The sequence below is a fragment of the Sphaeramia orbicularis genome, chromosome 6, assembly GCF_902148855.1.
Source record: "Sphaeramia orbicularis chromosome 6, fSphaOr1.1, whole genome shotgun sequence".
Lineage (NCBI taxonomy): Eukaryota > Metazoa > Chordata > Actinopteri > Kurtiformes > Apogonidae > Sphaeramia > Sphaeramia orbicularis.
In genome coordinates, this window is record NC_043962.1 from 30,637,807 (window position 1) to 30,651,652 (window position 13,846).

Sequence of the window (13,846 nt, forward strand, 5' to 3'; positions counted from 1 at the left end):
TTAGAAGGGGAAAGATTACGATTTAACATGTGTGTTAAGAGTCACTACATAATATGATCATTGTATGCAATATCTATCCTATATGAAACTATGTATGCGTGCACAGGAAATTTCTCTGAGTAAAATGTATTCAAATTGAAGAAAATTTTACTCTACTCAGATACCATTTGGTCCCTCTCTAAAAAAAGTAAAAGTTACTCTTTGGGTAGAGCTCTCCAAAGTCAATATAGAGAAAATTTTCTCTTTTTGAGAAAAATACTTTTGAGTCTGGAAAAAATGCCCAGTAATTTGTCCTGTGTGGAAAATATATAATTTAAAACATTAAATATGAAAGAACCAAAACAAACTAGTGTCAGCCTATGTGACAATTTGACTTTTAAAAATATAGTACAAAAAACAGTTAGATATAATGGTGTAAAATATAGTAAGGTTGTGTTACAAGAAACAGAGGTTTTGTCTGGATTAAGTTATAATGGTGTAAAATGCAGTCAGACTGTGTTGAAAGAAAAAGGTTATGTAAGGACACGTCTGGGGAAGGGTCTGAACACAACTGTGTTGAAGAGTGAAGGTACCAAGCATTATGCCCCGGGAAGGTATCCACAAATGTTCAGAAGCAAAGCCATCATGAATTATTTAAAACAGGTCAAAATGTCCTTGGGAGCCGTCCAGAACATAGAGCTGCTAGACAACAGGAGGAGCTGATAGTGTAATGTGGTAACATGGCCAATAAGTTTTGGAAACGTTATAATGGTGTCAGTATGTCAACCCAATGAAAATGATCAATGGGTGTGGAAAATGACATTTAGAGATGAATGTGGTGACCTATTGGTCAGTGTTCTTCTGATGTACCTGATACCTGGTGACACTGGGAAATGCTCTCAGATTTTTTGCACATAATAAATCTTGGTTGCCTTTAATGTTGAGTTCTGGTGATTTTTAGACCAATTAGAAGATTTTGGCCAGTAGAACAAAATCCAGTCTTAGGCCCTTTTGATCTGGGACACCTGTTCCACTTCATAAACATGCTCTTTTTAAAAAATGAAATAGTGTGTTTCACAATAAAAATAAATGAAAATAACAAAATAAATGCACTTAAGCAAAGTTTAGTTCCTCAGAGAGTCAAACAGCGTTTTGCGTATGATTCAGTCTGACATATCTCAATTTGATTATCAAAACATCAATCTTTCACCATCAAAATGCTTCTTGTTGAAAGCTTGTCAAATGACGCAAATGCAAAATTATGTAACAGCAGAAATGATCACCTTATCTTTGTGAATGTGTGCTGTAATATTTGGTTGAAAAATAATAATATTTATACTGTTTGATTTACCAACATGTGATGAACTTCATTTATGGGTTACCATGGATGACCAACATCAAGTGTGCATTCTTCTACTCTTTCTTGCGTTTTTCTTTTTTCTACTTTCAGAATGAGTTAATATCTTATTCCACTTGCATCATGCTGGTCCCTCTTCATCCGTGAGTCTAATTGATGCATCCTGTGGGACTTCCACTGTTCAGTCTAGACAAGTTAGTGGCTTCCATCATTCCCCGTGGCCTCACCGGTAAAGAGGCACTTGTCGAGGGGTTTGACGGTGAAGAGAAAGCAGTAGCATCTCCCTGCAGAGTCCTCTCACATCTCCCCTATTTCCAGTTACCATGGTGTTTTACACCTTAAGGCTACCCAACACATGTCATCGAGGGGCTAACAGTGTGCCATATGGGCAGAGTTGAAATGTTGAAACACAGAAAACAAAAAGACATATTAAACGTGTTGAATTCTACTGTGTTGCTGAAAACATGTTTACACAATGAAAAGGCAAATAAGTACAATCAGGCAGTGCAGATATGTAACAACACGTAGTATTAACATGTATTAAGCAGGGGAGAAGAGTTTTCAAAACAGAGTCAGAGATTCCTCTGTGGGTTGGTTTTCACCAAGTCAGTTAATTATCATACAGAATTATATGGAGATTTTTTTCCCCTTTAAAGTGACTTTGCTCCTGTTATTTCTTGATGCAGAGGCAATTATTTATAAGGGGTTTAGCAGCTGAAAGTACCATACAGGTTGAATATGTTTCATAAATATTTAATAAATGTACATGTTAATAAACATTTATAACATATTTAATAAATCTAAGTGTACAATAATGAAACAGATTATATAACAAATTTAGTAATTTGAAGTTTAAATATACGATCTGGAATAAGAGTTTTCATTTACCTCTAGGACACTTTTTATTACAAATAAATTAAATGAATAGTTTGACAGAATTTAAAAAGAAAAAACCCAACTCTATTCTTGCTTTTATGACACCAAATGCGTCTGTACTGTAGTATTTGCATTCATATCCACAAGGTGTTTACCACTTTTAAGCAGTTGAGCATCAATAAAATGAATTGTGGTGACACAGGGAAAACAGCAGGTGATCTCTCAGGATATGTTTTCTGATGAAACACTTTTGAATAATCCCTGAGGCCAGAAACTGAGCCTTGAGAACGCTGTTGCATCAGCCGCACATGACGCATGAATCCCTTATTGTGCGCACATACTGACACAAAGGATGAGATATATATAAGAGAAATAAATATTTGCTGGCACATGACTGCATGGTATGCATACTTTAATTTGCGCACAGTGCTCTAATACAAAAGTAAATATTTAACCTACAGTCAATAAGAGTCATTTGATGATTATACAAGTGGTTACCTCCAAAGTTACATTATTATTTTTTTCTTTGTTGAGTTCTGTAGTTCCTCTCCTGAGCTTCCTTTTTAATCATTATTATGTTTTAGTTTTAAATAGGATGGTCACTAGTTATTTGAAAATAATGTTCAGTGTAATCTCCTATTTATTTCCATGTTGCTTCACGCTGTTGCTTATATTTGATCATGTACCTTAAATAACCTATACGTACCGTTGTCAACAATGAGTAAAACTCATGTAAAAATAGTACCTTTACAAATATACTCTACAATTGCCATCAGGAAAGAATATTTAATTCCTAAAATGCTGCATTCAAAGGTGTTTTAAAACTTCTTTAACCCTCTATGACCTAAACAACTACGACCTAACCTTAACCCAACCCAAAGCATCCACTGAAATTTTTATTAATCCTATCAATAAGTGTAAAGAATTCAGGTATAATGCGGTTTCTCAGCTTTTCATGGTCATCAGATATGACCTGTTTGGACATTCAGAGGCTCCAGGGTGAGCATGGAATGACCATCATGTTTTGCAACATTAATTCACCAATAAAACCCATGTAATTTGACAAAATCAGTGGTTGCAGACACTTGTTTTTATGTTCAATTAATTATATATTTTGCTGAAAAAGCCCCTTTTTCTTTTCTTTTTTTTACCTTTGAATTTACCCAGAACTTTTATGAGCATCTACATTGTCAGTAAATTAAATATAGCAAAATATCTGAAAAATGCAAAATGTAGATGATAATATTATAACAAATGGTGATAAATCACTCAGGAAAAGTTAAACGTATAGGGAAGATATCATTTGGAAATCACCACAAAATACTTAATCTATCATTAATGAGAGAACAGAGCTACTGTATGTCTGAATCTAGAGTGACCATCTTTCACAATAGCATCTAGATGTCAATAAAATGTATTCAGTGTGAAATATAATGGATTCTGTGTCAATTAATGATTCTTAATTGCTGTCTGAACTTTACCTGTGTCTGGTGACATGATGACTTGGATAAATCAACATAAAAAGAAACAACTATCATGCATATATGAAGGCCTTGTTCCTATATAAAGAGAATAAGCTGACACAGTATTATATTATATATTATATCCTGCCTGACCTAAGGACATCTTCATTGACCCGTATCCTAACCTTGATTATGGAAAACATCCAGTTTTTGTCTGAATTCTATGAGTTAAGCTGTTAAAAAGATCCTCATACGGTGACATTTGTATTGTGTGTCTGAAATATTCCTTGGTTCAGTTTCTCTTTGTTAATCATCTGCAGACTCTGACTCTGTACTGGACTGAACCTCTTACTAAAGTGGTGATAACAATGCCAGTGAGAGTATCTGAATAAATGACAATACAAATATATTCTGTAAGTAGCTAGAAATGGATGTCTACAGTTTTTCATAGCAACCAAAATGAAATGAGTGAACACAAAATAAGCAGTCTGTAAAATACAGTGTTATATGTCTATATGTGAAATTATGATTCACACATTCATTCATTTGTTTTGAGCACAAGAAAAAAAAACATTTTTAGGTGTACAAGGAACCAATAGCAGAGCAAATGCATTAATAAATAAAGGTGATCAAGACAATATAGCAATTGTCATGTACCCTAGTGATAACAAAATAAATTCAATATGTACTGCTCAAAAAGGAGTGGGAAGAAGAAAACTTATTAAATCCCACCCCCTTCTCACATTTATGCAACATAACACATTACTTTTGCTTCCTTAATGATGAAGTTACATCTGTTTAGAGCCCTAATAATGTTAATAACAGATAGTAAACAGATTAGGAAAACTGATATATATTACACATAGTAGCTATCTAAAAAATAGTCTCCATAACTTATAATACAATATATTTCAACAATAATTACATACCAACAATGGCATGTTTTTTCATGATTTTTATGTAGGTCATGAAATAGTTGTGATATTATTATTTTGATGCTGTTTAAAGAAGCTGTGAGCAAAACATCGCTCTAGAGAGAGAGATAATAAACAGCAGTATGTATGATATGGTATGTTGTGTCTAAACAAGTGTACCTCTGATTAGTTCACAGTATCTCCTCTGAATACAGGCTGGAAGTTTTTGTGATTTGACCATAGCTGTGTGAATATGGTGCTTACACCCATTAAGTGCACCTACACTCCTCTACAGTGCTGTCAAGGCTACGACAACACTCCCCTTGGCTGATGTAATGTTTCTCTGGCCTCATTAACCAAATTACACTGCAGCCAATAGCAGCAGGACAGGTTACAGCTCATGGACGGATGCTTTTCATTTGGAAAGCCATTCACATGTGTCTCAACCTCAACAACTCAACAGTAACAATGCCTCAGTGATTTGACAACCAAATTTTCCCCGCCTTCTTTAGATTCATAGGTGGGAGCAAAGATAAACTAAGATAATAACATTATATCCCAGGCAGCTTTGAAAACACCAGTAACACAAACATCCATTTGTTCATTCAAAGTGAATGTTTTGTTCTGTAGGCAGCCAATAGATTAAAGGCAGGACAGAAAACATTATATTTTGGAATTAAATGCATGTTTCTAATCTTTTTATTATTTGTTTTTATTCATTTAACCTTTATTTAACCAAGCAAGATATAGTCACGGAAAAAAATATTTGACCATCAAAAGTCATCAAAAACAATGGTTATGCAATCAAGTACTAACTCCTGTGTGGATCATGTGACTAAAACAGACAGAAAACATGGAATGCCTAAAAGCACTGTTTTTGTCAGTACAATGCCATAGCTATTGATGTAAGAACTTAAGTGATTTTGGTTATTGTCAAGAAAACATGGAAAATGGCTAGATATCAGCTCTGAAATTAAACTCTTATGAGCTATTTTTGTTGTTGTCATTATATTTGTCCAAACAAATGTACCTTTAGTTGTACCAGGCATTAAAATGAACAAAAAAATTGAAGAAAACAAGGGTGGTCGAATAATTTTTTCTGCGTCTGTAGGTTAAGACGACATTCTGATTTATAGCTGTGGCTTGGCAAAAGTTAGGGCCTTTTGAGGGAGAAGGAAAAGGGAAGTAAAAAATCAAGATGGCAATACACTTTATGATTCACCATTTGCACAAGAAACCAAGACGACTTATTGCTTTTTCAATACTGCTGTAAAACAACAAAACTTCAGCTTCATTACCTCAGTATTCTTCTGTTTTTTGTGATGACATGCTGCTCAACACTCGTGAATGTACATGTTACCTGGTTATCGATGATCCCTGATGTTCAATAGCCTGTTTCTGGTGATAACATAGTTATTAATTTCATGTCATTCTGCTGGTTTTTGGATCATTTTTGCTTTGTTTGGATTGTTAACCGGAGGAACTGCTCAATAGTAGCATCAATAAAATAACCTACATACCTGAGACTGGAAAATGTGTTACTATTATGACTATATAATTCTAAACTATATAATTACTATTCTGCCAATTATAACTAATGCCACTAATTTGCATCATAGCCATTGTGCTATATTCAAGTTAACACTCCTCACTTAACTTATCATCTGCTTGACAGCAACATTTTTTTTTAATATTTATATTGTATATAACTGTAAATACACTTAGGTAGTAGGACATACAAGTGCATGGCTTCTGAACTAAAAGAAAACAACATGATGACATTTGTTTATATAAAACATTTTTAAAGCTGTTTTTGTCACTGTTTGAGTACTTATATTTTAAGCCCTCTTAAACCAGGTACCCTGTGTCTTTACAACTGGTCTAACATGTATCTATTGTTTTAGACATTCCAAGATTACCACCACAAATTTCTGCTCCTTTCAGTTTATAAGTAGGGCAGTCACTGTCTGCTTTTACTCATATAAACAAAGCATTGTCTGGTTCAGTTTGACATCCTCTCACAGGTCTTCTGTTGGCGTTAAAGACACAATCCAGACTGGTTCATTTACTTTGTTATGAGATAGAGAGTTCTCACAAAGGTAAACATGACTACACTAACGTCAACCATGGATTTCATCACTTTTGACCTTTGGTACTTTGAGTAATGTTTTAAAGAGTGCTTGGTTGAAATATATCTGTTCCTCACTGGCATAGGTTTTGGAAATTTAAAGAAATGCATTAAAAAAGACACTGGAACCTAAAGGTTAATGAGTCAGAGATGTGTCCCTAACTCAACTGACAGTTTTATGACATGAGTGGTCGCAGTAAAGTCAGTTTGTCAAACTGTCTTGCAGGAAAGAAGTTTCCGCTCTGCCTCACATTATTAACCCCTTGGACCCCGTGACATCTCTAACAGAATAAGCAGGACGCTGTTCACGACGGAAGATCTGTTAAGATACTGCATGTAATGACTTTTTTATTGCATAATAACCGGTCTGCCAAAGTGTACTCTAGTCACCTTAAGCAAAGAGATCAGTTATTTCCTCTGCATAAAACATGTCAGTTTAACAATGATAAACTTTAATCATAATAAAACAAGAACACAGTGACCTTCGTAGAGAAAGAGAATTCAACATTAACAGACTGTCTCTTAATGGCAGTACATTTGGTTTTAAAATCTACATTCTTGTCATGGTTTACCTTTGACACCATTCCTGTTTCTGGACATTTCATGCCATCAGCCCAGGAACTGCCATCTGTTTTTTTGAGCAAGCTGAACATTTGGCTCTCATGTTACTTATTCAACACACATGTGGAGGAAAAATAAACATAAAATGAACCTGATATACCATTGTCTATCTGATCACAACTGTATTGTTTGTTTAGCTCCAATCCAAACAAAATGAATGATGAGTAATTCAGTGAAAACAAAAAGTTTTCTGAGGCAGACAGTGTAGCATATCAGTAAACAGGCTTGTCCTAATGTTTGTTCATTTAGTCCAGTCTTTCTCAAATGGGGGTATGTGTACCCCCAGGGGTACTTGGAAGAAGCCCAGGGGGTACTTGAAATGTTTTTGGAAAAATACATTAACCCATAAACACCCAAACAGCCACCAATGACCAAAACCATCTACTGATCTAAACTGTTTAATACCTGTTGATCCACTAATCCTATCAATACATGTAAATAATTGTTGTAAAATGCAGTTTTTCATCTTTTCATGGTTATCAGATATGACCCATTTGGATGTTCAGTGGCTCTGTAGTTACTGTGGAAACACTGACATCTTCTACAACATGAATTCACCAGTAAAACCCATGGAGTTTGACCAATGACAGTGGATGGAGTCACCTGGTTGCTGTTCAATTAATGATGTATTTGGCTCAAAAAGTCACTTTTTCCTCCATTTTCTCTGTTTTGATATAATAACCTTCAACTTTAATCTGAGCTTTTATGAACATCCGCATGATCAGTGAATTATACATAGAAAAATACCTGGTGTTTAATGAAAAATGCAAAATACAGAGGGTAATGTTATAATAAATGGTGATAAATCACTTAAGAAAAGTTAAATATAGAGAAAAAAATATATTTTGGAACTGCCACTGAAGTAGCACTGGGTCTTTATGGGTTAAATAAGTCATTATGTACTGAATACAAAATAAATAATGTGAATGCTGAAATTTAAAACACAATAAATACATTCATATAACAAAATATTCATATTGCAAAACACTCCTAGTTTTACTGTTAATCATCTTCTTTAAGCTTTGGTAACATTTTAAGAACATTTGTATTTTATATTATTCAAGATGAGTTTATTTGACTAATTCAATAATTATTTTTGGTTGATATAAGGTTCATTTATTCATTAATGACCAGTTCATTTATTTTTATTATCAATGAAAAAGGACACTTTTCATTTTATGTTTTGCACACAAAATTTAATTACAAAGGTTTTTTTTTTTTTTTAAATATAGTTAAATATATATTGTTTGTTTACAAAGTTTTGAAAATAAAAACAGACACCTTTGGCACAAGAACAAATTTTGCCAAATTTTTTTCAATAAAAAATGCTAAAGCGAGAATTAGGGGTACTTAGCTAAAAAAGTATATTTCAGGGGGTACTCCACTGTAAAAAATTTGAGAACTACTGATTGAGTCCAACTGAATTTGGCATAAATGCACTTCTTTGCCAGCCACCTTTATGTACACTGGCACCACTTTGTTTTTGAATGTGTTTTACTATTCCTTTGTGCATCATAGATGTTGAAATGACATCCTGAAATAAATAAGGAGCAACATTTCACATTTACATTTTAAGATTTATTTTTTTGTGCACATAAATGATGACATTATTGATAAAAGCTCAGGTAAAACATAAAGACTCGTTAATACGTTCACTTCAACTGGACGGATTGGAATTTGGTCAGGAAGTCAATGATCACGTTGACGTGAATTCATAAGGAAGAGATGGAAAAAAATATTGAGAAACTAAACCATGAATAATTTCAGATAAATGATGCAATGCTTATGTAAGGGTTTAAACTATGCTTGGAATTACAGCACGTTTTACAATGTCACGTTTTTAAGATGGGCAAAGGAGCATGTTAACCTGTCCTAACTGGTGCTTCCAAATTAACAGAAGAGTCATAGTCATGCCAGGGAACAATAGTCTATACACACCCACATGATCCCAAGAAGATGTTAGTAGAACTATGTTAGTTTACTATGGGTGTGTAGAATCGCCTCAGGGTTTTTGACACAAAGCTATTTTGTACGGGAAGGTATCATTTTAATTCCATGCCAACAGTCACGTGTGGCCAGGTGACACATCTGTTTTCTGAAGATACTGTTTGACGACACCAACAATAGTCGATACCTCTGCCATGGCACCTTTTCCTGAAACAAGGCAAATAATTACTGCTGACACAAAAAAGCAAATAGATAGAATAAATTATAATTCAGTGACCCTCAAGCAATGACACAACTTCCACATTTGTCATGCAAACCATTCAATACATTGTCTATACCATCAGCAACATTCAACTAAAACATGTTTTCTTGTACAACCAAAACAGCTGCACACCTTCTTCCGAGACAAGATGAGTCAAGTGCATCAGAAATAATTACCTTTTGCAGACATTTTATTTCTCTGCTGATTCAGAGTTTATGACTCACCTTTTTAAGAGTATGGTGTGACGGGAAATAATATACCTTCAGTTAATTGTTTTTTAAATGTTACCTATGACCTTAGTTTAGTCCAGTTCTTTATTATAGGATTTATTAAAAGATTAAGATAATGCTTTTTGGGCATTATTTGTCTTTTTTGAACAGACTGGAAAGTTAGGTAGTGATGTTTGGAATATTCAACAAACATCTGCAACAGAATATAAGCATCATATTTTTATAATATCTGACATTTATGCGTCTTCGACTAGATACTAAATTTATTATAGTATACAATATAAAGATACAATCATTATCAGATATAGAGCTACATGATTTAGAAACTGGGGCAAATTTATTGAATGTGCATTTTTTGGATCTCCTTATAGACCCATTAGCACAGAAAATTGCTCTTCCAAAAGCAATGTTCTTGACAGAAATAGGTTTGTTGCTGTTTTTACACCAGTTGTTCATCTTAATATTGTTTGTGCCTGACCAACCAATTTGATAGTTTTTAATATGCTCTTAATGAATGTCATCAAAACCATACTCTAAAGCTAAATTTGTTGGAAACAGGTACAAGTACACAATAGTAAAACTGACTCTTTACTAATTAGGATTAATTGGAGATCAGTCATAATACATTCTGCTTGTACTGGATTGTATATATTCTACAAAAGTACAACCCAGTGTCCAGTAAAATCAAATTAAATGCACATAACTGGTAACCTGAACAATCTAATATTAGTATAAATGTAAAGCAGTAAAGAATAGTAAGCTGAGGGCATGCTAAAAATATAAGTTTGGCACAGAATGTACCACAACATAATGCGTCTTACAGGCTTAGAACTGGGCAAATGAAAGGAATGACTGGAAGTTGTGAAGAGGATGACAAGGTAACATGTTGAACATGCCCTGTGCTTTAGGAAATATATAGGGCAAATACCACACACATCACCTGGTACACTTGTATATCACTGCAAAGCGCTAGATATGTATGAGAACATATTTTCTATGACATTGTCACTTTTATTAATTTAGTGCCTTAAGGGGATTCATTTCATATGAAATATGCTGCACAGCTACAGACAACTTGCCTACTCACTTCTTGTACGACAACAAATGTAGCTTTGAAATTTCTTTATCAATATGACTTCATTTTCACATTTACGGCACCTCAGGCAATGGAAGATATACTAGATACTAAACAAGGTAAACTAAATATTCTGTAAATAATTCACTGATGATTTGTTTTAATTTCTATTTTCTTTTTGTAAGTGGGTGGACATTGATTTTCCCTTGGAATTAATAGAGTTTATCTGTATATGAATATGTATGTATATATTTAACACTCCTCACTTCTCTTAGGACAATTTCATATCATTTTAAATAAAATATTTTTACAGAACCATGAAATTCAGTTAGGGGAGCTCACAGATATCAGTTACTTTTTCTGATATTAAACCTACCTTCATCTCCACACACAAGCTTCTTAGAGATACAGGGGATTTCCACATATCCAAAAGCCTTCAGGCTCGATACCTGCGGGGCAGTAATGGGATGCTGCCACATGGCTGTATTCATTGCAGGGCAGAAGAGGAGAGGGCGGCTGGTGTCCCAGGCCCTTACCACACAGGTCTACCAATGACACATATGAGTTAACTTACATATTATTTCTAATAGTTTATATAATTAATATTCATCAGTATTTAATTGCAATTAGACAAGGTTTAATGTTCTCACCAGTAGATTGTCACAAATGCCATTAGCAATCTTCCCAAGAGTGTTGGCATCTAACGGGGCAATGACAAATAGGTCTGCCCAGCGCCTTAGCTCAATGTGTAGTACAGGATCAGACCTCTGAGTCCACAGCTAGAACAGAAACATATCATTAAGTACAATCTACGAGATGACTATTTCCTTCCTGGAATGGAGGAGACCAGTTTCTCAATCTTATCTGGCTCAGGTCCATGAGTTTCAAATTTGATGAGCACTTAAAAACATGTACACTGACTACTCACCACATTACTCAATATAGCTCTGAGGATGAAATTATGGCTTTGATTTGCTTAGCATTTATACTTTTATTAAAATTATACAAACATTACATCACAGTTTCCTCATTATCTTCTAAGCTTATCAGTACCTGAGAGATTGAGAAACTTTACACGTGACTGCTCATTATTAAAGGCAATAACATTTATCAATTTCATCATACCTCCCACTCATCCTTGTCACTGTAGACTTTTACTGAAACTTCAGCACGGTTATAAAAGTGTTTGGCATGTTCTGTGGTGACCACTTTTACATCCACCTAAAATGAAAAAGCAAGACAGTGACAATCACCATCATTTTTTTCATAACACATTTCTGTATTGTTAAATAGAAAAGCAATGGGGCATCATTGCAACATTCTGAAAAGCTGTCACAATCATCTTAAGCTTTCCTTGCAAATATTATAATCAAGCTAATTTTTTTCTGTCATAAAAATTACTATATGTTAATTAGATACTTGCTATATTTGCCCTTTTCATCTCACGTAAACAAAGATAATTCCATCTAGTTCATACTAATTATGTAGCGTATCTACTACGTACAGCAGATAAGGTTTTTCTATTGCTGCCTGAAACTGCAATATCTCCCTCTTGCGGTTACAGTGAGCTACGTGTCCTTGAAACCAATAAACAGAAAGTGCAGTTTACAAATTGGACGAACAAGCATGTACTTCCACCATTAAAAATACAAACAAATAAAAGCTAACCACCCTATGATCTAATACATGTTATAGACAGTTAAGTAGAAGCAGCACACCCCTGGGAGTTGAAGAAGCTGTGAGACCAAAACAGGGAGTTTTAAGGCCGCGACGCTTCCTGTTACGCCAACAAGAACACAAAATGTTCCACGCGATTTCACTAAACCAGCACTGGGGGAAGAAATGTGTTCATCGATCTGCATATTAGCTTGTTATAAAAGGAAGTCAAGTTGCTGTCGCGTATGTCGCTTCTGCTACACCACTTCCGTAAATATTTCAAAGCGGCCAATCAGAGAAGAGCTCAACACACAGCTCTGTGTCGTGAACGAGTACGCTGCTATGTTGACGGGTACGGGAGCACGCACGGTCCTAAGAAGTTTCTGGGTTGGCGTTTCTTGTTCGGGAGTGGATTGCCCGGACGGAGGCTCTGCTGTGGGGCTGGAAAGACGGGCTGCTCTGATTGATTGGTATGCTCCTAGCTGCTTCAGCTAAAGGCAAATGCTAATGGATGATGATTGTACTGATAGTTCGTACTGCCGTGGTCAACCATCTTCAACATGACACAATTTCTAGAAATACTTTTACTTGTAGCTGCTGTAGCTTCTTATTTAAAAAAAAAAAAAAAAAAAAAAAAAAGTATATAACTGTTTAAGCACAACAGAAAGGTTTGTATGACAGTCAAAAAGAGACCTAAACAATTACAATACCAACAACAACAACAACGATAATATATATATATATATATATATATATATATATATATATAATATATATATATATATATATATGTGTGTGTGTGTGTGTGTGTGTGTGTGTGTGTGTGTGTAAAAAATTCTTCAATTTTTTTTTTTTTTTTTTTTTTTTTTTACATTGGAATTCACTGCTGTTCCTTTCAGCCATTTTCATCATTAGGAGAGTTTGGTTTTAGATAAACATTCAATATTATTCAATTCAATAATATGTAATATTTCTTCAGTTTGTACAAACCATTTTTTTATGTGGTGCAGACACACAACATTCATGTTTTCAGCCATGGCTGTAAAAAAAAAACCCCACAATTTAGAGGTTTGTCAAATTTATTTAGGCTGGAAAAGCAGAATAAACAAAATTTAGCTAAGAAACCAGAGTAGACCTGAAATAGCTTTGCCCATCAGTGGTGGTGCAAGACTGAGAAAAACAATGATGATCCTGAGGGCCCATGACTTGACAGGGGCCCTAGAAAACAGTAGGGCTCTAGTCAATGTAATTGTGAAAATAATTTGCTCATAAGATTAAGAACGATTAAAAAAAAGAATGTTAGAAGAATGTTTTCTTCACAAGGTACTAATAAACATG

General features: G+C 34.4%; 1 protein-coding gene across 1 annotated transcript; it reads right to left on the reverse strand.

The window, feature by feature from the left end:
* Positions 1-8,838: 8,838 nt before the first annotated feature.
* Positions 8,839-12,789, reverse strand: ppcdc (phosphopantothenoylcysteine decarboxylase). The gene is made up of 5 exons (XM_030136107.1): positions 12,571-12,789; positions 11,978-12,073; positions 11,503-11,631; positions 11,229-11,397; positions 8,839-9,492 (listed from the first exon to the last, which is right to left on the reverse strand). Exons 1-5 carry the CDS (start codon positions 12,712-12,714, stop codon positions 9,404-9,406), a joined length of 627 nt encoding a protein of 208 aa, XP_029991967.1. The 5' UTR covers positions 12,715-12,789; the 3' UTR covers positions 8,839-9,403.
* Positions 12,790-13,846: the final 1,057 nt, after the last annotated feature.